General features: G+C 39.3%; 1 protein-coding gene across 4 annotated transcripts in view; it reads right to left on the reverse strand.

Moving 5' to 3' along the window:
- The window catches only part of ZFAT (zinc finger and AT-hook domain containing), an 82,689-nt gene extending 61,117 nt beyond the window's left edge, over positions 1-21,572 (reverse strand). For 2 of the 4 annotated variants that reach the window (XM_086609575.1, XM_086609574.1), the window contains exons 1-3: positions 21,404-21,567; positions 13,940-14,200; positions 2,172-2,345 (exon numbers count right to left, since the gene is read on the reverse strand). In XM_086609575.1, the coding sequence (XP_086465701.1) occupies positions 2,172-2,345; positions 13,940-14,200; positions 21,404-21,557 (589 nt within the window). In that variant the 5' untranslated portion in view covers positions 21,558-21,567. Of the gene's footprint in view, positions 1-2,171; positions 2,346-13,939; positions 14,201-21,403 lie in introns of all 4 variants that reach the window. The other 2 variants (XM_086609576.1, XM_086609577.1) reach the window with 2 other exon arrangements.
- Positions 21,573-24,637: the final 3,065 nt, after the last annotated feature.

The following is a 24,637-nucleotide window of genomic DNA, read 5'->3' on the forward strand; positions in this document are numbered from 1 at the left end:
TGGCAGAGTTTACTCACTGGTTCTTAAAAATAGGCTATGAATAGAAGTATCTGCCATTCAAAACAAAATATTTTTAGATGTGCATATAACTAGTTATTCACTCTCATTCTTAACTGTGATGCTTACGAAAAACTGTATTCCATTTAATCTGATACAAGATGTGCATGTTCTTGAACACAGTGCTCCCTCTCTTCAAGGTCTGAGAGTCCCTCCGATTACAGAACCACAGAATAGTTTGGGTTGGAAAGGACTTTAAAGATCATCCAACCCCGTTACCATGGGCAGGGACACCTTCCACTAGACAAGGTTGCTCAAAGACTCATCCAACCTGGCCTTGAACACTTCCAAGGAGGGGATATCCACAACTTCTCTGGGTAACCTGTGTCAGTGCCTCACCACCCTCAGAGTGAAGAATTTCTTCTTCAGATCTAATTGAAAGCTCCCCTCTTTCAGTTTAAAACTGCTCCTCCTTGTCCTATCACTACATTTCTCGATAAAGAGTTCCTTACCATCCTTCCTGTAGGCCCCCTTAAGGTACTGGAAGGCAGCTACAAGGTCCCTCTGGACCTCATTAGGCTAATTTCCTCAGAAAACAGGATTTTCTTTGATTTCAATGTCTACCATTTCTTCCCTTCCCCTCTTGAAAATTGTTCTAGTCCTTGCCACAAAAGTAAAGATCTCAAAGATGAAAAGTCTTCTGAGGTTCATAAAATTTAGCACCTGGAGAGAGAAGATCCTAATTCCAGCTCTTCCCAAAAGTCCTGAGGAAGGGGGGATGTGCATATAAATCCATAAACTAACATCTATATGAACCCATTTACTATCGCCTACACGAGCCCCTTAACCAGCCATCACATGTTCCCCTTCGTCCAGACGAAGGAGTAAAGGGCATGAAGTGAGCCTTGCATGTGGCAGTGAGAGGAATGGGCACCAGGATCAGGGAGAAGCTACAGGCAGGGCAAACGAGGCAAAAAAGGTGAGAGATACAGTGGGAAAATGAGTGTTTAGCAACAGCTAGGAAAGAGCCCGAGGTTACACCGCATGAGAGAAAGGGGCTGGCGGTTAGTGAAACGAAACGGTGCAGACCTCAAAACACCAGGAAGCCCAGTTTCCACACTTCCAGTGCTCACCAGTCCCGTGTCACCTTCTCCCGTATTTACAATATTGCAAGAACAAATTTTTAACAGCTCAGTGTAAGCCCAAAACCCTGAGTGATGTTGCTCAAACAATGACTTTGAAGGTGTTCTTTACTTCCCTTCTCAGTACAGGATATCCATAGGTGGAATCCTCCAGCTCCCTCTACCATTGCAATCAGAAATGCAAAGTCCAAGCATATCACAGATCTCAAAATCGAAAAATGTTAAAGAACAATACAAGAAAATCCAGCCAGCTTCCAACCTACAACATTAAATAAATAAATACGTTCTAGTTGTTCTGAGTGGTATAAGCACAACAAATACTCAGAAATATTAGCAATAATGAGAAGGAGAAAATAAAGCTACAAGGCTGAAAATACTGCACGAAACTATTAAAAAGGGATTCTGTCAGTCAAGTGAGTGACTGGTTTATATGAACAGGCAAATGGAAGTCTAGTTTTAAAATAAATACTTTGAAATGATTCCAAAATCCTTTGATGAAAAGGCATTATAGAAATTTATAGATGAAGAACCCTTTAATCATTACATAGGAACTTTACTTGATTGTCAAATACATACACATATTCTCTGTCAAACTATTTGTATGCAGAAATACTAAGTTATATATATAGAAGCTGTTTGTGTTTTCATAATCAAATTTACAGTTATCATAAACATACACATACATCAAAGCTGAAATAAAGATATCAGGAGGAAAAAATACTTTCCTTTTCCTTGGTCACTGATTTTTTCAGTTTCTTCTTTAAAACCATTCACAGACTAAACATTACTGATGTTAATGTAGATAACTACACTCAGGTCCAGCATTTGTCACACCTATGGAGAAATGTGATGGTAGTTCTAAAATGATGCAGCTGCCAGACACAGAGATTCTGTATCAAGACAATCAAATACTACTAAATATTTTTCAATAACAAATATCTTAAACAGTTCAGTCTTAGATGAACGACTATTTTATACAATGTCACCACGGACAAAAATGAATTTGATTATATAATCAGTGATCCTCGTTACCTGGAATAGCTTCATGGGCTGTCAAAACCACACTTATAATGGGATTTTTAGCTCCCGAAACCTGTTCAGCCTCCTTAGTTGATGGAGTTTTCTCTGTTTTCTGAACTCTGGGCCTCTTTGGAGTTTTTTCTCGCTCATCTTCCTTCCTGTCAAGGTCAACGTCAGAATCATTACCTAAAGAGCAAACATCAAAAAGAACGTAACTATGTACAAAAGAAATTAGGTAACACAGTCACTAACACTGTAAGAAAGAATTAGGTGAAAATTAATGCTACTGTACAATAAAATACATGTTATCAAAACAAGGCATGCTGCATGAGTCCCTAAAGGGGAACTTCTTTCCTCTATTTAATAAAAACAGTGTGATTCTTATACAAATAGAAAAATACACAAAGAAAAATTCAAAATTTGAAAAATGGAATCTCAGAAACATTTTATGTTTCTAAATTATCTTAACATTCTTGTGGATTTTTCTGGAAATTCTACAAATGTTGTAGACAACATTTGTAGAATTTCTTACAATTTCACCATTAAAGAACAAATTATTTTTCTCCTTTCTGTATGTAACTGTTCTGATGATTTCAGGATTATTTCTCCTAGTACTAGATTCATTATCGTTGTTATTTAATGGAAAGTCCTCCAACAGTCTCTCTGGATTAGGCTTTTTTTCCCCATTATTAGTCTGAACCAATAGTCAGAAACATATTTTTCTTTTTCTATGTAGATTCAAGAAGATTTAAGGTTCAAAACAGTTACTTGGTTCAACCTAACTCCTGACCTGTAACTCTCCATTTTGAAGACTTGCACTTCTAAATCATCCCTATCTGTTGCTTTTCAGAATTTCTCTAGCCCTTTAAATTGGATAACTTTTGGACCTGTTAACTAGAAAGCAACACAATAGCTGCATTCAAAACGCTCATCTGAAGTAAGAATGAATAATCAGTAATCACATAAGTTGTTCCTTGAAGCTATTTCTTCCTTAAAGTAAATGAGGAATTCCTTACTGAAATTCTAAAAAAAGAAAAAAAAATAAAACCCGCTTATATATAAAGAATTAGCAGCATAAAGTATAACAACAGAAGGTTGCAAGTTTATACCAACAAAATTTCTTTATATTAGATGAAGTGGTAGAAAATGCAGGCTAGAGAAAACATTCTTAGCAAAGTAAGGTAGTATGTAAACTTTCCAGAGGTAATGAATAAGGAAAACAAAAACTGACCGAAGAAAGAAAATTACAAATGAACCCAGTGAATTTTGCATTTTTTATTTCTGAATACAAAGCAGCTAACACAATCTCCAGAAAAAGTCATTCAATGTATATTCATAATGTGCTGTAGCTGCTGTACTGAGATAGGGAAACAACGTATAAATAAAAACCAGTAACAGCAAAGGTGTAATGTGTCTAGAGCTGTTTATGGCATGCAAATAGCAAAAGCAGCAAAAATATATGCTACATGGAAATGGCTGTGGTTTCATTTCAGTAATATTTCGTTAATATTCAGCTGAGATTCAAACAAGCCTGTCTCCCATGGTCTTACATTAATGGAATAAAGGGTTAAAGAGTGCTGGCTATTTCTTAGAAAAATCAAGCACACCAGCACAAACTAAAGTATGATACTTTCAGACTGATCATGTCACTACCACCTGGATAAACTGCAAGCTCTGTACTAGATAGGAAGTATGTAGGAATTAGTTTGGATTTCTCAGGCATACTGAGGCAGAAAGGTGTAAACTGACAACTGTTAACGACCTGACACTTATCTGTAAATCTGAAATTCGTATTTACAATACCTAGAAGGAGCAACAACCCCATAGCCAACTGAATTCAAACACATTTAGCAAGCCATTTTTCTATGGAGTCACATTAGTAATGTTTTTGCCCCAGCTTCCAGTTTCTAGATTATGGAAAATTATGCTCTGCCTTGAGAGTCCCCTGCTTTTCAGTGCCTGCTAATGATTTCTTCAATTTCATTAGACAAACTCCTTGATACATGCCTCTTCTCAACTACCTTTTTCTCTGTAGATTTCTATGATTTTGGAAAATATTGCTGCTTTATAAGCATAAAGGGTCTCATTATGTCCCCGTCTAACTCCTTAATATAGTTGTAAATTATTGATACTGAAACCACGTAATTCTAACACCGACATTTCCCTGCAATACTTCAAAGGGATATTTGAATATAAAGAAATATCCCCTTCGACCAGAATCGGCTTGTGCAGTGTTTTATTTTGGCGGGATGAACGGAGGGTGGGAGGAAACAAACACATTTATACACATTTCCTTCATGAAACAGCCTCCATTAGTTTAGTGTCAACAATAAATGCATCTTCACAAATTTCACAGCAGGACCAGGCCACCAACAAAAGAAAATCTTCTCATAAAGAATCAGAATACACAAAGAATGTGAGCTGCTTATTAAATTGTATTTCCCTGAGGATACTTCACATACTGTTAAACAACAACGACGGAAATTAATTGGAATTAATTACACTGCTTGCGCTCAGTGGACAGTAAGAGTTAGTGATAGTTTTAGGGGGAAAAAAAAGATTTTATATACCTGTAGATAAAACTCTAAGCCACTTTTTGCATGTTTTAGGTAACACAAATCCAGAACCATAGACTGAAGGGGAAGCTGTGACTAGGACAAGAGAATTTTCCTCATTTTACTTGGGACCAAACATTGAATTCCTAGCAGGCATTAGAACAGAATTTAGTTGTTTTCCTGGAAAAAAAATCACTTCAGTGTTATCATTGTGGAATAGAGAGTCTTAAAAATAAGTGTTTTTTCTCTGGCAACTAGGACAATTCACCTGTATACTACCACTACCATTCTTGTATTATAAAGGAACACCCATAGTGATTTTAAGATGATTTATGAGAAAATAGTGTGTTTCCAAGCAGTAAGGGTCTTTGTTTGCTCCTTACCAGATTTATTTAGACGTTCTGCCTCACTTTGCACCTCCCTTGCCAAGCAGTCAGCTTAGCACTTGGATTCAAGAGAGGAATGAACTGACCTCCCCTCTCTAGCAACGGGCACTTTAAAAGCTGATTCTCTTTATGCAAGAAATGCAACGCCCTGCAGGTGCCTTCTAAGGTGTTCAAGAAATGCTCGCGTCTATGTTGACCAGTAAAGCTACTGCCACCTCTGAATGAATCCCTGCTTTCAGAGTCCCGTGGAACTAGACTGTACCCCTGTCCCATGATTCTGTTTGAGCCGTTAACTGAAGACACTGCTCCATGCACTCAGAATGAGATGGAGGACATTTTGCCGGCACAGTTAAACTACACATCCCTAACTGGCGTGATTTTAAACTACTCTTCATTCAAGTTATTATTTTTTTTTATCCCCTAAAAGATGCTGGTATTTCACAGTAGCAAGAGAGCAGCTTGGAATAAAAAAGTAAACTGGCCATTCAAGGCAAACACAGGCCATTGCTTCTCCTGCAGAGACATACTGCTCGCATAAAGAATTCATTTAAATTAGAATCCAGTTGATGGAAAACCCATTTTAAGCTAAGGCTAGAAGTGCTGTCTTTAAGAATTGTGCAGGCTCCTAATTCAGTAGGAATGAAAGGTTCATGCCAAAGAAGAGAATCTGAGCTGCTCACTGCTGTAATGCATCTTCACCCAAACCCTATTCCCCAGCCACCAAATGCCCTCTCTGATAGCTGCCGGCGATCCAGGTATGCTGCAGTGTGGGAGAGGGATGGTGATTAAAATCATTACCTGTTGTCTGTCTCTCAAAACAAGCGAGTTTAGAGGCAGCTGCTGCGGAACTGATCCAATCCAGCAACAGACAAAATCCCCAACCCACACCATCCCCACAGCAGGGGCTGAAGCAGCCCCGTTTTCTGGCTGGGAGCAGACGCAATGAAGACAACAGGGCTGTTCAGGAAGATTCCCGACTCTTCCAGTTCTGTGTTAGTCAAAAAGAATGGATGGCAGTTCTTCCAGCCAGCCGGATTCCATCCATTAGCCAAAACCTTCAATTTGGTTTAACCAAATAAAAACAGAAATAGGTGCACACATAGCTCTGCTTAAACCACAGCAGCTTTCTTAGGCAAATAAGTCCTTTATTAAACCAAATAAAAAAAAAATCTACTAAGCATGTAAATAGGGACATTTTTTATTTTTATGAAAAAAACTAACACACTTTTTTCCTGCTGTTTTAGTGAATGGGTCCACAAAGTGAAGGCAACCATTATACATCAAAATATTAAATTAGATGCACAGAGGGTGTCAGTAACCAGTCAGGCTTGGTGACTTCTGCAGAAGTGGAAGAACTAATGATGAGACGCTGATGTCCAAGTGATCAGCGAGGATCACTAATCACAGAAGCAAAGAACAGCAGAGGCCTATTGCCTCCACCAATTATTCCTCTGACCAATTCATACTGCCGTTTCAATACAGGTTTATAGTGATTTATTGACTGTAATTTTAAATGTCCAATATGACAAGGATTTCAACACTTCCCTTGCGGATCTATAAAAGACAGTATAACATTTTGTTACTTGGAAACCTTTTCTAATATTTCAACTGCAGCTCAATACATATATTATGTTTTAATAAAGAATATCGCACAAAGTATCAATATCACACAGTATCAATATCACACACCTTTTCAATATTTATACGTTTAGCGTATTTTAGCAATAGCTAAAACATTAGTGTGTTATCAGCATTAATTTGGTCACGAATCTAAAACATCACATCCTATGAGCTGCTACGAAGAAAATTAACTCCGTTCCAGTCAGACCCAAAGGGAAAACAGACTTGATTATTAATCATACAGTGCTAAACTTTGCAAGAAATTAAAAACATGAGAAAGTAGTAAAAAAATTCTACAGAAAAATCTCAGAAGCATTAGAAAAACAGATAAAAGTAATTTCAAGTTGGAAAGACATGAATAAAAATGTCATGTGGTCAACAGCTCGATGTCCAAGTGGAGACCGGTCACGAGTGGCGTCCCTCAGGGGTCCGTGTTGGGCCCGGCCCTCTTCAACATCTTTGTCGGTGACGTGGACAGTGGCATGGAGTGCACCCTCAGCAAGTTCGCCGATGACACCAAGCTGTGTGGTGCCGTCGACACGCTGGAAGGGAGGGATGCCATCCAGAGGGACCTCGACAGGCTGGAGAGGTGGGCCCGTGCCAACCTCATGAAGTTCAACCAGGCCAAGTGCAAGGTCCTACATCTGGGTCATGGCAATCCCAGGCACAATTACAGACTGGGCGGAGAATGGATCGAGAGCAGCCCTGAGGAGAAGGACTTAGGAGTACTGGTGGACGAGAAGCAGTAATACGAGCCAGCAATGTGCTCTTGCGGCCCAGAAGGCCAACCGCGTCCTGGGCTGCATCAAGAGGAGCGTGGCCAGCAGGTCGAGGGAGGTGATTCTCCCCCTCTACTCTGCCCTCGTAAGACCTCACTTGGAGTATTGCGTCCAGTTCCGGAGTCCCCAACATAAGGACATGGACCAGTTGGAGAGGGTCCAGAGGAGGGCCACGAAGATGATAAGAGGGCTGGAGCACCTTTCCTATAAGGACAGGCTGAAAGAGTTGGGGCTGTTCAGCCTGGAGAAGAGGAGGCTCCGGGGTGACCTTACAGCGGTCTTCCAGTACCTCAAGGGGGCCTACAAGAAAGATGGGGAGAGGCTGTTCAGGAGGGCCTGTTGTGATAGGACAAGGGGTAATGGTTTTAAAATAGAGGGAGGTAGACTCAGGTTGGATATTAGGAAAAAATTTTTTACCATGAGAGTTATAGAACACTGGAAGAGGTTGCCCAGAGAGGTGGTGGATGCTCCATCCCTGGAGACGTTCAAGGCCAGGTTGGACGAGGCCCTGAGCAACCTGATCTAGTTGGAGATATCCCTGTTCCTTGCAGGGGGGTTGGACTAGATGACCTTTGAAGGTCCCTTCCAGCCCTAACCATTCTATGATTCTATGAAAAATGGGGGAACCTGTATGAACTAGGTAAGAGTTGAGAGCTTGTGAGTGCGAATTAAAGGACAATCTGGCACGTGTGATACTGTTATTGGTGTCTATTACAGACCACCGGATCAGGATGAGGAGGTTGATGAGGCCTTCTACAGGCAGCTGACAGCGGTCTCGCAAATGCAGGCCCTGGTTGTCATGGGGGACTTCAACTATCCTGATATCTGCTGGAAGGCCTACTCAGCCAGTCATCCACAGTCCAGGAGGTTCCTTCAGTGCATTGATGATAACTTCCTGATGCAAATGGTGGATGAGCCTACTAGGAGAGGAGCGCTGCTGGATCTTATTCTCACTAATAAGGAGGGTCTGGTTGAAGCGCTGAAGGTCGAGGGTAGCCTTGGTTGTAGTGACCATGAAATGGTTAAGTTCAGGATCTCATGTGGCAGGAAAAGAATACCTAGCAGAACTAGAACCCTGGACTCCAGTAGGGCCAACTTTGATCTTTTCAAACAATTGCTAGGAGAAATCCCATGGGACAGAGTAGTGGAAGGTAAAGGGGCCCAAGATAGTTGGTTAGCCTTCAAGGACCTCTTCTTCCGAGCTCAAGACCGGTGCATCCCAACAGGTAGGAAGTCAAGAAAGGGCACCAAGAGACCTGCATGGTTAAACGCCGCGTTTAAACTGTTGGGCAAACTCAAGTGGAAAAAGAGAGTGTACAGATCATGGAAGGAGGGGCAGGCCACTTGGGAGGAATATAGGTCTGCTGCCAGAGGATGTAGGGAGGCAACTAGGAAAGCTAAAACCTCCTTGGAATTAAACCTTGCTAGAAAGGTCAAGGACAACAGAAAGGGCTTCTTCAAATACATTGCAGACAAAACTAACACTAGAGGCAATGTAGGCCCACTGGTGAATGAGGAGGGTGCCCTGGTGACAGAGGATAAGAAGAAGGCAGAGTTACTGAACGCCTTCTTTGCCTCAGTCTATACTGCTGGAGGCCAATCCTGATGAGCCCTGGAACCCTGAGGCTCCTGAGGAAGTCAGGATAGAGGAGGAGTCTACCCTGGTTGATGAGGACTTGGTTAGGGACCAGTTAAGCAACCTGGCCATCCATAAGTCCATGGGTCCTGATGGGATGCACACACGGGTGCTGAGGGAGCTGGCAGATGTCATTGCCAGACCACTCGCCATCATCTTTACTAAATCATGGGGAATGGGAGAGGTGGCTGAGGACTGGAGGAAAGCAAATGTCACTCCGATCTCCAAAAAGGGCAAGAAGGAAGACCCAGGTAACTATAGACTGGTCAGCCTCACCTCCATCCCTGGAAAGATAATGGAACAACTTATCCTTGGTACTGACTCTAGCCATATCAAGGATAAGAGGGTCATTAGGGGCAGTCAACATGGCTTCACTAAGGGGAAGTTGTGCTTGACAAACCTGATAGCCTTTTATGAGGACATCACCCAGTGGGTGGACGATGGTAGAGCAGTGGATGTGGTCTATCTTGACTTCAGCAAAGCATTTGGCACAGTCTCCCATGGCATCCTCACAGCTAAACTGAGGAAGTGTGGTCTGGATGATCGGATAGCAAGGTGGATTGTGAACTGGCTGAAGGATAGAAGCCAGAGAGTAGTGGTCAATGGGACAGAGTCCAGTTGGAGGCCTGTATGTAGTGGAGTCCCTCAAGGGTCGGTACTGGGACCAGTATTGTTCATCAATGACTTGGATGAGGGAATAGAGTGCATGGTCAGCAAGTTTGCTGACACTAAACTGTGAGGAGTGGCTGACACACCTGAAGGCTGTGCTGCCATTCAGAGAGACCTGGACAGGCTGGAGAGTTGGGCGGGGAGAAATTTAATGAAATACAACAAGGGCAAGTGTAGAGTCTTGCACCTGGGTAAGAACAACCCCATGTACCAGTACAAGTTGGGGACTGAACTGCTGGAGAACAGCACAGGGGAAAGGGACCCGGGGGTCCTGGTGGACAGCAGGATGACCTTGAGCCAGCAATGTGCCCTTGTGGCCAATAAGGCCAATGGCATCCTGGGGTGTATTAGAAGCGGTGTGGTTAGTAGGTCGAGAGAGGTTCTCCTCCCCCTCTGCTCTGCCCTGGTGAGGCTGCATCTGGAATATTGTGTCCAGTTCTGGGCCCCTCAGTTCAGGAAGGACAAGGAACTGCTGGAGAGAGTCCAGCGCCAGGCCACAAAGATGATTAAGGGAGTGGAGCATCTCCCTCATGAGGAAAGGCTGAGGGAGTTGGGTCTCTTTAGCTTGGAGAAGAGGAGACTGAGGAGGGACCTCATTAATGTTTATAAATATGTAAAGGGTGACTGTCATGAGGATGGAGCCGGGCTCTTCTCAGTGGCATCCAATGATAGGACAAGGGGAAATGGATATAAGCTGGAACACAGGAGGTTCCGCTTAAACATGAGGAAGAACTTCTTCCCAGTAAGGGTAACAGAACACTGGAACAGGCCGCCCAGAGAGGTTGTGGAGTCTCCTTCTCTGGAGATGTTCAAAACCCGCCTGGACATGTTCTTGTGTGATCTGATCTAGGTGGTCCTGCTCCGGCAGGGGGATTGGACTATATGATCCTTTGAGGTTCCTTCCAATCCCTAACATTCTGTGATTCTGTGAAGAGGTCAAAGGCTAAGGGAGAAGAACTTGTAGTTAAAGCTCCTTATGATTTTTAGCCAACTACTCTGAAATACTGTGTCTGAAACGCGAGAGAAGATACCGTAACTTCGGAAGGTTCAAAGACACTCTATAAAATTCTCCCTCCAGCTCTAGGAACTTCAGCAACAGAGAAATCTCATCAAATTAGAAGTTTCAGTACTCCTTTTCTCATACATATCAAAATAAATGTGATTTCAAGAAGTTTTTGTCTCAGGGATTATTTCCTCTAGAAAATGTTGGTATCAAACACATCTGCTCAAGTAACTCAAATATTTGTTGGACATTGTACATAAACAAAAACACACACACAAAATAAATATCTGGTGTAACACTCGCAGTACTATGTGTTGAGACAGCTACATCACTATCTGTGTATGATATATTTAGAGTCACCATAATTTGACAACAATGAAGCTACAGAAAGATCTCTCAGTAATCTGTAACTGGTGACAGAAAAACCTGGAATTAAATCAGATTAAGGCACCCACAAGCTACATTTCTAAATTGCCATTATGACAGAGCTCTAGTTAACACAGTCAACAGAGCCTATGAGCAATTTGGCTAACCCTATGTCGCTCCACAGGCTCTCCTAAAGTACTAACTTGATCTTTGCAGAGTATAATTGCAGCTTAGAAAACCTAGTGCATAAACACATATATGCAGACAGGTGCTAGTTTGGAACAGACTCTCACTTACTGTGACAATAAATGCAAAGCAAAGCATACACAGAAAAAAACTTTACTGATCAATCGATAGGCTCTAAATTGACTCTTATAACGTAGGAAAGATTTGGCTGTCTTTCTAAACAGTTCCCTGGAAACATAAATTCAATATTCGGCAGTAGTCAGAAAAGCAAACTTAATCTGAGGAACCATTAAGAGTAGAAAATAAAAGAAAAATAAAAAATTTATGCCATGGTGTAAACCAGAGATGCTCTTGTGTCTTGAACACCACTTGTAGTTGTGGTCCCACATCTCAAAACAGTTACATGAGAGTTGCTGGGAAGAGTAATACTGACCAGACGCATAACTAATTTCCATACAGTCTAATTAGTCTGTTACTTAAGATTCATACAGGATTTCCTGCAATGGGATAGTAATCAGTAGATGGCTGAAGACTGAATTTTCCAGATGTAATCCAAGGAAGAATTATCCCTTCAGGATAAAACAACCCCCAATACCTTCACAGTTTGTAGTCAAGGTGGGAAGCTTTGAGCTGGAGACATTCTAGCTGCACTAGTCATCAACGACTGGAAGCCCTTGTTATTTGCTGCTCAGGAATGGCTTATTTCACTTGATTGCTTTGCTTTTGCCAGAGAATAAATAAAAAATGTTCCATTCATCCACAATTGAGGCTATTTTCTTTTTAAAGAAGGAAAAGGCTGAGCAATTTACTTTGAAAAATCTGCTGGTGTGTTTCGTAGCAAACCAGATCCAGATCGGATTTAGGAGGTCTAATGAGCTAACAGGTGAAGAACAGTTAATTCCAGTTTATACTCTGATCTGAGATTTTATTTTAAAGGGACATTAGAAAAGGCAACATTGCCAAAATAATGCAAATGTTAACATCCTACCTAGCACATACAAACAGCAAAGGGCACAGCCACTTGGGACGTCAGAGGTAAGACAGCTGGCGTGAGGGTCACTAAACGTAGTTGAAAAATCCTCCCACTAATGATAGAAATAAATAATCAGGTACCATATCAATGCAAGAGTTTCTGTGCTCTGTCAAAATATTCCAAGCCCATTTTAATTATTCTTTGCCTTAGAAGTTAAATTCTACATGTCACTAAAAGTAAAACAGTCATACTAGATGTGTACAATAGCGACACACTGGACACAAAAGGGTAATAGAAAACTTAAGGAAAATCAATGGCAAGTTTTGTCTACAAGTAGAATCAACAGGGAATTATGCTAAGCAATTATAATAAAAGCAAAAACCTAATTTGATGTGAGTTTTGTGTTTTCATTAAAATTAGATAATTTGGACAAATGTATTTGTATGCACGTGACATTCATTTTTGAGCAAAGATAAACAGGCAGTTGGACTAGATGATTGTTTCAAGTCCCTTCCGACCCTTCTGCTGTAATCAAAGAATCATGGAATCATAGAATGGTTTGGGTTGGAAGGGACCTCAAAGATCATCTAGTTCCAACCCCCCTGCCATGGGCAGGAACACCCTCCACTACACCAGGTTGCCCAAAGCCTCATCCATCCTGGCCTTGAATACTTCCAGGGACGGGGCATCCTCAACTTCTCTGGGCAACCTGTTCCAGTGCCTCAACACCCTCAGAGGGAAAAATTTCTTCCTATATCCAATCTAAATCTGCCCTCTTTCAGTTTAAAGCCATTGCCCCTTGTCCTATCACTATATACCATCCTTGAATATTCACTGTTATCTTTTTAAACAGCCTTCCCAGAGGGGTGGTCAATGCCCCATACCTGTCAGTGTTTAAGAGGTGTTTGGACAATGCCCTTAGTAATATGCTTTAGCTTTTAGTGATCCCTGAAGTGGTCAGGAAGTTGGACTAGATGATCGTTGCAGGTCTATTTCAACTGAAAATATTCTAATGTATTATTTGAGAGGCTGAATATATTCAAATCAGTCTTAAACCTAATTTAAACAATGAATTCTCATACTCTAAAGACAGTTATTCATGTAAGTTTTGTAAAATACAAGAGATAAGTTTGGCATTATTTTTTTATAAAATAAAACAAGTCATCCAGAAAAGCAGTCTTTAAATTTAACAAAAGAAGAGGACAGAATTTAGGTTTCCCAAGCCACATGACAGAAACACCTCTCCAGGATCCTTCATCTTCACCTATGTGTGATACTTACCTGTGTGGCCCATACCACTTCTCACTGGAAAATTGTAATCCTTTGTGAGAAACGGAACAGCTTCTTATGTAAAAGAGGCATTTCAGAGAGTTTAAGACAATCATCAGTGCAATAAGCATTTTGACCTTTTTGAAAAAAAATAAAATACCTTGTCTAACTTTATTCTCAGTTTTGCTTCAACATGCTTTTTATGTAAAAAGAAACAGACTATGCAATTCCATTTAAAACTAACACGGGGGATTACGAGTTGTTACCAATCAGGTTACAGGATGGAAACACACTGTTTTAAAACAAGTTTCATGAATTTTTGTTGGATATTTTCTTACCTCCATCTCCTTCTTCCTCTCCTTCATTTAAAACAATAATGCAGATATGTTTCCTCAGCTGACGTGTGTTGGAGAACTTCCGATTGCATTTCCTACACTCCAAGCTGCCTGGTGAGACTTCAGACAGTTCCAGTCCTTCTTCTGTCCCAGGTGGAGTTTCTTCACTTGGAACAGCATTATTTTCTGCCACATCTTCATCCGCACAGAACTTCTTAGTAGACCCTTTTGGTCTGCCTCTTTTCCTCTTCCCTACAAGAAGCTCTAGAAAAGAAAGTTCAAGTTAAAAAGAAGCTATAATTAAATTCCACAGCTAATTAGCTAATATCCATCTGATCTTTGAAAAATAGGAGTATTAAATGAAGTTTGAGAGCCTCTATCCGTAAAGCTTAAAAAAGGGTTAGCTTCACACAAATTTATTTTTATGCAATGTCATTTGTTGGCATTTCAGTTAGCTGCAGAGCAATAACATTTGTGTTATTGAGACCCACAGATGTCAGAGTGCCACAGTTTTACAGAAATTACACTGCAAGCACCCTTTTATATTGTATAACTGTATCAGCATGCATATTCTACAAAGTTGCTCTGCTGTGTTCTGACACTGCAAAAAAAAACCCTTTTAATTAAAGCAACTCAAAGAAATTGCTTGAGAATTGAGATGTAGTCAGAGAAAAACAGTTTATCTTTTAAAACCAAAAGCTCATTTTCCTTTTAAGAAATTGAACAATTATTCTCTAATAATTCTTATGGTCCTTTACTGTCAGCACTTTCAAGCCAAAAGTTGGTATAAAAGATTGTTGGCAACAAATAAATTCCAGAAGTCATGCAAAAAATATCTCCTCAACGAGCGTTTCAAATAATTAAAATCAGAAGTCATTCACAAATCTTTATAAATGCAACACAACTTGACGTTTCTTATTTCTGTAGAGGAAACACTGATAAAATCAAGGAGATGTAGTGAACACAGAAATACAGAACACCAGAAAAAACCTGACACTCGTATTTCCTGCTTAAGATTTCTCTCGTCACTGCTGCAGGGACTTCAAAACCCACCTGCTACCATTCGCCCACAGATGGAACTGCTGACTTCACTGACCAAACCAACCAGATCCCAAGCAAACTTTCAGTCAACAAAAGCAGATACTCAGAGGGAAGGGGGACGTTTTCTGCATAGTGACCAAGTTATTTTAGGAGATTTCATCCCAGCTATAAGATATTTCTATCTAACAGTTTAATACAATGAAAAGAATCAGCCTCTGTCAGTCCCATCTTTCACGTTAATCTCGGGGGTTGCTTGCTCGTTTTTTTTGCCTCTTCATACTGTGCTTTGTGAGGAATTATCCAACTGTTATTGTATAGATTTTAGTTATTTACTTTGAACTTGCTCTTCTGCAAGAAACTGGCAGTTCACAAACAGCAAAGCATGGCAGCGGTCAAATGCTCTTTTAAAGTCTGAGCAGACATCTGGTGAAGTACCAGATCTACTCTGTGTACCTGCATAAAGATACATCGTTCTGAAAAGCAAAAATTAGGGTGTATCTAGAAGAGCTTGCCTGATGGTGTATGGAGAAATAGGACACAGACAGGCTTATTCCAGGCTTTTAGGATTCATTTTATCTATTACACACCTGAGCTCTGAAATTAGTTAATATTTGTCTTCTATACTGAAGGAACAGAGAAACTACTCTCCAGAGTGCAGTTCAGATCACATAAGGTCTGAATTGTCTCTGCATCCCACGATGACCAAGCTCCCAGTTTAAGAACCTTCCATTACACGCAGTAAATTCCAATTTTGAGAATTAAGAGAGCTTGATATGGTTGTCATAACTGAAAAAAAAAACAGAGTATAATGTGCTAAGTGAAACAGAACAGGTATGAAGCACCTGTCAGCCACCATCTTTATAAACTTATAGAGACAAAGGACGGGCACACACTAAAATTTTGCCAAGAACTCTGGTTTTAGCGCTCAGAAAAAAAAAAGCAAATTTAAATCTCGTGCTTGTTTCAGCTTATGGTAGTCACAACAAAGAGTTCCTAGAAGTTTTCTTGCACTAAAATATTTCCAAACCTTGAGATTTGTGCAGAAATAAAAATATTCTCCTCAGAATTTCATACTTTTACTGTTGGTTTGGGGTTTTTTGCACAGCACAGATGGTAGAAATAAGCAATATGTCTTTTGATTAAATGCCCTGTAATTAAGCAACTGCTGCAGTTCTAAAGACTTGAAAATATCTTCAGATTATTCAAGCTAAAACAGACTGGTAGTACTACACATAAATTGTGTCTCTTATGAGAAATTTACATTTCTCCTGCTCTTATTCCAGAAACCTTCATCAAAACCAGTGTATATCAAGAACAAAGATTAAGAACTCTCTAAAGCTTTTAATCAAGTATTCATCAAGCCAATAGTCTACCTTCTGCTCGATAAATTGAGAATAACAGTGTAAAAGTCTGAAAAATCATAAAAAGAGAGGATATTAAAAAAAAATTAAAAAAATCCCAAATAATTTTCAAGTACACGTGCCAAAAAAATCTTACTAAATTGGTTGACTTAGAGCATATGGAAAAAGAAATGACCTCAAGGAACCTCAAGAGAAGATGATGGATGATGTAAGAGAAGGGGAGGTGGTGGCAGCATCATATTCAAAATCTGTTCAACACTTCCCGTAAGTATTCCAGACAAACAAACACCCACAAACAGAGACTATAGCTTTGAGTTAACCATGTAATTGATACCAAGCAAAACAAAAAGCCTTCTGTCTCATTATAGGAGGATGGAGTACCTGTCTGCTTAAATATAACATAATAACACCAAAAGCCTTATCATGAACAGGCAGAAAACAACCCTTTCACATAAGGTTTTGCAACCCTCCATCAGGAGCATTCTGAACTTCTATGCTACTGCACTCCAGTTAAAGTAGTTTTGTCGATTATCAGCCAAAGAGAGAGCGGTGACATCAACCCACTTAAAACTTCTCTTTGCTACCATTCATAGAATCATAGAACGGTTTGGGTTGGAAGGGACCTCAAAGATCATCTAGTTCCAATCCCCCTGCCATGGGCAGAGAAACCCTCCACTACACCAGGTTGCCCAAAGCCTCATCCAACCTGACCTTGAACACTTCCAGGGATGGGGCATCCACAACTTCTCTGGGCAACCTGTTCCAGTGCCTCACCAACCTCTGAGTGAAAAATTTCTTCCTTATATCTAATCTAAATCTGCCCTCTTTCAGTTTAAATCCATTGCCCCTTGTCCTGTCACTACACGCCCTTGTAAAAAGTCCCTCTCCAGCTTTCCTGTAGGCCCCCTTTAAGTACTGGAAGGCTGCAATAAGATCACCCTGGAGCCTTCTCTTCTCCAGGCTGAACAACCCCAACTCTCTCAGCCTGTCTTCATAGCAGAGGTGTTCCAGCCCTTGGATTCATGTTATTTTGATAGACAACAATCACAGCAATCAGTATTTGGTGCCTTGAGTTAGAGAAATTAATATGCAATTAAAACAAGCAAACAATCAACCAACATTTATCTTCATGTCAACTTACAAAAAGGTCACAGTTTGCCAATGTGTCAACAAAATACAAGGAACACACGTGCTCAGGTTACTATAAAATAATTAAATCCCAGAATTTGAAGGGTGAATGCAACCACCATATTCTCTGTATATGATATTCTTTTTTGCAGTTTTACAATGCAATCACCAGATTACCCAAAATGTTATCCAAAAAAGAAATTAAGCAGAACCAGGTAAAAGAGGTGTGCTGCTTCTTGACTGTTTTAATGTAAACTTAACCAAAACCAGAACATTTTCACATTAAGACAGAAATTGAAATAAACTCTTGTTTTCAAATTGAAATGTGAAAACTGCTCCTTTAGAACTCTGGTGGTAGATCCTCTTCTACGGCCTACAGAATTGTAGTTTTTGTCACTAGGACTACTAATGGTGTGGCAAGCATACAAAGAATGTTTAAATTCTACATCCGTTTGTAATCGAGCCTACCAGTAGGACAATTGGCAGTAGTTCTCAGACATTTAAAAAGGCTTGGTGGCAAGCACTAGGTAGAGCAACATATGTAGGAACTGGAGGACTCATATGGTCAACTGATATATCACCAGAACTTCCGAGGCTTAGATGGTCCTTTCGTTTCCTTGCTGCGTGTTTACCTCTTTCTAGGTAAGAACATATTGCTAGCTGCTTTGAATGAGCAATGCTAGAATTCAGTTTTTAACAATGCACGTGATCATAAAATTCCAGCTATCTCTCTCTACCCAGCTTGCCACCAGCTAGCCATTCACTCTTCATTGTACTAACCACAGTTCAAAGCATCACCTAGGAGTAAGAAAACATAGTCATTGAATAGTAGTAGTACATTGTCATTCCTTTGTGTCAATCAGAAACATCATCACTTGCTAGGAAAAAAGAATCCGCTCAACTGTTTATAAAAATAAAGTAGTATATTAAAAAAAATAGGAAAAAAAGAAACAACAAACATAACACTTCTTTCAAGGATGCTTAGTCAGAAGTAGAAGTTCTAAACTGGTCATTAAAAAGATTTTAAAAGTAAGATCCTTTTCGCTCAAGAACATCTTAGTTGTTTTGGGGGATTTCACACTCATCACAGACACACTGAAACCAATCTTCACATTGACTGGTAGTGGATACGCAATGGCAATACTTAGGGAAGACATTCTGTGCCATGCTATATAATCATGTACTCAAAGACCTGGAAAAGGCTCTTCAAAAAGAGAATAATGAAATAACTATATGTCCATTTTCATACTGTTCCTTCATAGGAATTGTTCACATAAGTCTCTCCAAATCAGTTCATTTAATAATCAGTTGTCTCAAAAATACTTAGAACATGAGTAACACAGAATATTTCCATTTATGAGGCCTTTATGTTATTGCACAGCAGAATTGCATTTCATTAATCCCCTGAAGTCTAGCTAAGCAATATATATATGCATCTCAATCAGACTCTACTGAAGTCTGTCATCGTTCCCATTAATTACATTTTATTTACCAATTACAATTTTATATGGCTGTATTCAGAATCTTCTTCACAAGGTGCCATACAAATTTATGCACACAAATCTCATCCACAGTCTTTTATTGTTACTGTGTAACTACGCAAAAGTGGAGTACGAGTCACTACGGTTTACCAGCAAACTGTCATTTCCCAAACGCTGGACAAAACGTGACTTATGCATAATTTGTGTAACAGTGACATCTGTCCAGTACCCTTGGTTCCACTTTTTAAAAAAATTCCAACATTATCCTACCAAAATGGTTAGGACAACTCAACTTTAAATATATCGTGACCTAACTACAGGAAAGCAGCGTGACTAAACAAAATTCAGCAGAGAGCACTGCCAATAAAACAGCATCAGAGTAATAAACACGTGTTACTTGCCTAGTGTTCTACTTGTTCGCAGTACCTACAAAATCATTAATTTATTACTCAGGCAAAACACAGAGCTCCATTAACAACTCAGCATTCACTCGTCTATACCAATTCTGGAGAACCTACAGTGTTTAGCAGCACTTGGAAGAAAAACTATGCTTTCAAAGGACAAAAAGATGTTCATCTATCAGCCAACGAGTACTAAAAGGAAGCTGTAATTTCTAAGACTGTCATTCATCAATCACCTCTCCTTTTAGTGACAATACTGAATTACTGCAAAGAAGGGCCCACTGAGAAAAAATCATATATAATAAACTTCTAAAGTTTTATCTGCTGCAGATTCCATAATGGGAGGGAAAAAATTGATGCCTTGAAAGCAGAACTTTTCAAATTCCTATATTCAACTATGAAATACCCTATTTTTTTTTAAACAGAACACAGGAAATAATTGAATATGACTTCAGAACAGACTACTCTCTTCTAAAATCAATCTGTGTGATGGGAAAGAAGAAATATTAAAGTATGTCTGTAATACAAGTTGAAATCTACGTGGAAGTAATTTACCTTGACATTCTTACTGACAGCAGATGGCAAAGAGTTTGGGCTACATAATCTGAAAACGGCGGCACCATATGATCAAACCAAATGACGAAAAGTATTCGCCAAGAATAATGAAAAAGGTAACTTATGAATACGTAACTTAACCTATGATTGTTATATTTCACATAATTACATTTGCAACGTTATTTTCCTTAAAGCTGCATGTGTCTAATTTCTGCTGCTTCAGATCACAGCGGTAATTACACGCTGTTATCACAAATGTACAATGCATGCTCAACAACATACAACACAGGAAGTGCAACACTCTCTTACAGAAGAGCCGCTTTACCAAAAGGAATAAGAATCTCATGTAGTACCAGTCTCACTGGGCTCAGAAATGCAGGATAACAAAGAGTTAAGAAAGGAAGATGCATTCTGCATGTCAGAGAAATTCACTCTGTACGATTAAAACAGAATTAGGATTGCATTTTGAAACTTGACGTAGATCTGATATTTATTCATCTTCTTCTGATGCCCTGTTTATTTCAGTTATTGTGTGAAATAATAATCCAGTGCAATTTTTCCTCACCAACCATCTGAGGAGATAGCAGCTACAGTTGAATACTGTATGACCATTATTAGAAATATCTTAGTATGTCGATGAAGTTAATATAACTGCTGAGTTACTGCTGGTAGAGAGATGAAGAAATATCACATGCATATGTTAAAAAGAAAAAAAATCTTTTAGCATGATATTAGAGTGGTTTTTATTCATAAGCACATACTTTTTAAAATCCAGAAATCAAAATGATTGGAAAATCCTAGTAGTTGTGTTAAGTAAGAGGATTGCCAACAATATAAAACCATTGCTTATTAAAGTTCTAAAAGAAAATACAACTACAAATTATTTAGAACTCATTGCAAACATTGCAAAGAATTCCAACTACAATCAGTTTAAAGTTGAATGAATGTAACTTCTTCCATTACAGAGTAAAATTGTTCTGTATAACTAATTCAACTTTTACTACCAGATTGCCTTATTTACCAGTGCCAATATCAAAGCACAGTTATAAATTATGAATCACACCATTTCCTTTTTGGAATCGAACTACTAATATTATCTGAAACACAACAAGCTAGACAATTCAAAGCACACCACCCACCATTCCTAAGCCTCAAGATCTCCATTCATGGTGCCCTGCTTGCTTTCCACTGCTATTACACAACCTTCCCACTGCTATTATACAGCTCAAATTAAAGCTGTAGGAAGCAGACTTCGCTATACTTGACATTTAAAAGTAAGAGACCAATGTCATCATCCCCTATCACACACTGAGTTTATCCACATCTGTCCTTTGATCTATTCTGCACTGAATGAAATTCAGGCTGGCAGTTCTACAGCGACCATTATAAAAATAAGCTACGTAAATTGTTCTATACACAATGCAGAATCATCACACCACAGGTGTTATTAAAAAACTAAATTACTTTGAAAATTACATTCCTCTCAATTTATGAATGTACCTTCTCCGTCTTTGTTTATGTTTGTGGGTACTGTTAGAGGTTGGAGCGGAATAATGATGTCATCCACACTTATCCCTTCTTCTGTATGCTTCTCAGATACATGAGACAATAGTTCGGACTGATTCGGTGAAAATAAGTTACAAAGCTTGCACATGAAGATGGAATTGATCCCTGAAAAAAAGTTCAAAAAGAGGAGTTAATATTTCCAAATTTAAGCTGTATATTTATATTACCACTGGTTACTGAGATCTCAGCTCAGCTAACACAGTAACTATGAGTTAACTTAAACTTAACAGATAGTTACAAGCTGAAACAAAGAATGTTACACCATTAAATGAATACATTCATAATAAATCCCAAAAAGAATGCATTTAAGAAATGGTTAAACTTCTACCCAGATCCTCGCAAGGGAAAAAATTTACTCAGGCTCAAACCTCAGAAATAACAAGACCCAACGAAGCAGGATAGATTAAAATCTTTTTTTTTTTTCTTTCCAGCCTCAGATAATGTTACAATTTCATATTTTTTTCAAACATCTAATGATATAAGACATTAAGTCATTGTCCAGGTTTGCTGTGTATCACATTGGTACAATCCCTTACAAAGTAGCTCTGAAAGACAGAGAAACTGGACTCCAAATCCTAATTTATGTTCACAGACCTCGCTGTTCTGTGTGTACTTAACTCTTCTACTTACCTCACCTAAGCAAGTCTAAGTCTCTAACTACCTGTTTAAGTGCTGAAAACAAAAAAAGGTCAGAAAGAATTACATATCACAAAAGATAAAAGGAAACTGTTCCTTCACTATAGTAACATTTGTTGGAAAATAAATATATTTTATAATAAATGTATGCTTTGATGTGTTGTCCTGGCTTCAGCTGGGACAGAGTTAGTTCTTTTCAGCAGCTAGAAGAGCTCTGTGTTTTGGTTTTAGTCTGGGACTCGTTATGAGAAGCATGTTGACAGCGCACTGATGTTTAGAGTTGGCACTGAGACATCAAGGAGTTTTCAGGAGCACAACAGGCTGGGGAGGAGCATGGCTGGGAAAAAGGGTCACCAACTCCTCTTATGATTTGAACTTAGACTTAAGATTGAGGGTTAAATTGGCCAACGAAGTACTCCATACCATGCAATGTCATGCCCAGTCTATAGATGAGGGCTGACCAGAAAGAAGGGCTTTTCTTTTTCTGGGGGCTCTCACTCCTGCAGTGCTATTTTTCACTCGTCTGGACTGTGGTGTCGGGACTTATCTGTTTCAAGATTGTGTACCTGGGCAGACATTGGTCTCTGGGTGGTGAGCAATTATATTGTGCATCACTTTTTGGATATATTATTTTTATATATATATTCATTCATATATTATTGGGTTTATTATTGTTTTTATTATTATTATTATTACATTGTTCTTCTCTCAACCCACGGGCCTTCTTCCCTTCTCCTCTTTAATCCTCCTCCCCGTTCCCCAGGGGTGGGGAGGGTGAAGCTTTAGTTGCTGACTGGGCTAAACCACAACATGTGTCATTTTTGCCTCAGCACGTTACCAAGAGCCTTCACTGTGAGTTAAAAACGTTAAGTGCTTGGTTTCAGGGGTCATTATCCCAGGATGTGGCTCTGCCACTAATGAATGAGGAGGAAGGTCAAAACAGCTGCAGTGCTGTAGACCACAAAACGTTGCATCACATGACAGCCACAGCTATGCAGTACATCATCTTCCTTTCTCCTTCTGGCCATCCATTTCAGAGCTGTACAAGCACAAAGTTTCCTCCTCTTCTATCCCAATATTTGACAAAAATACCAGGCCTCATCTTGACTCATCTACATGGACAAAAACGGGCAGGAATATGACGAAAATTTAAGGAGGAGAAAAAAGGTTTTGCTCACAAAATAAAACATGTCGTATTGGCCTCAGAGGCAGCATGAACATTTGACATTGAGAAAAACATCTAGTATTTCATATGCTTTGACATACAAGTTCTACGAAAAATGTCTCTTGATTCAGAAAAACCACCAGCAAACTGAAAACCTTCAAAGCAGCAGTAAATGAAGAATTTCATTAAAACTTTCTGTGGTCAACTCTTTAAGCAGAAATTTTACAGCATTTGATACGCAAAACTTCACGTGGGTTTTTTTTTAATTTGCAGGTACTAGAGGTGTGATGTGAAAGCAAAGCTGCAATAAAGTAAATAGCAATAAAGAAGGGTTAATAAAAGTTAATAATTCAGAAAAATTCAGCTCAAACAAAGCTCACGACCTTTTAGAAGGGAGTTAATTCAGAGGACTTTGCTTTCTAAAACTGCTGTCACTTGTTTTAATGGTTTGATTTTTCAACAGTCCCTGCTCCCTTCAGTGTCCAATGAAACCTAACAACTAGGAACCAATTTTATCAAATGCTTGTTCTTCAACGTTTATATCATATAAACTCTTGGCCCAGAGACTGATTTCAACTCCTCAAGGAAAATTAGGGACATACACTCACCGAAATCAAACTGGAACAACCAATGCTATTTGAGGTACAAAGCAAACCACAGATTAGCTGGATAAGTACAGAGATAAAGTGATATTTTGTGAACTTTGGGATGAATCTGGGGGTAAGAGAACAGGAAAGCTGTATTTTGGGACCTTTTTCAAAACAATGTCACGCAAAGATCGCTACTCGTATTCAACATTATTCCCCCTCCCTTCATGACACATTAATTATACGGTTCACCCCACTCAGGAAAAATCCATCTTGAAGGTGTTCTGAATGTTAAGAACAGCAGAGTTGGCTCTCTTTTACGCTTATTTGCTCCTGAAATTATAATAAAAGCATCCTCGTATTCAGGAATAATACGACTATCTTAAAACTAAAAGGCAAAGCATGCTTTTATCTCTTTTAAAACATCTCTGAAAAACAACTCAATCACTTTTCTGGTTGTTGGACACATACTCTACGTTACACACACAAGCAGCTATCCAAAATGTACAATGCATCAGGAGCTCCTTCTCAGGCATTCTGCCGTCTTGAGCACACACAAGTTTCTATTTAGGCTGCAGTATGTTTATAATGGAAATGTTCCTTTGAACTAATTCTGCTCTAGTTAGTATTATTCTTTTAGGTTTTTTTTAAAAGGTGAATGAAGCCTGTTACTGACCCAGCAGATGACAACTGTTCTCTCTAAAGGTAAATGCACATTTAAGATCCACACTACAAAACGTGAGCATTTACCTGAAGGTTTAACTAACACTGAACATTGAA

This window comes from Tauraco erythrolophus, chromosome 3, assembly GCF_009769465.1.
Source record: "Tauraco erythrolophus isolate bTauEry1 chromosome 3, bTauEry1.pri, whole genome shotgun sequence".
Lineage (NCBI taxonomy): Eukaryota > Metazoa > Chordata > Aves > Musophagiformes > Musophagidae > Tauraco > Tauraco erythrolophus.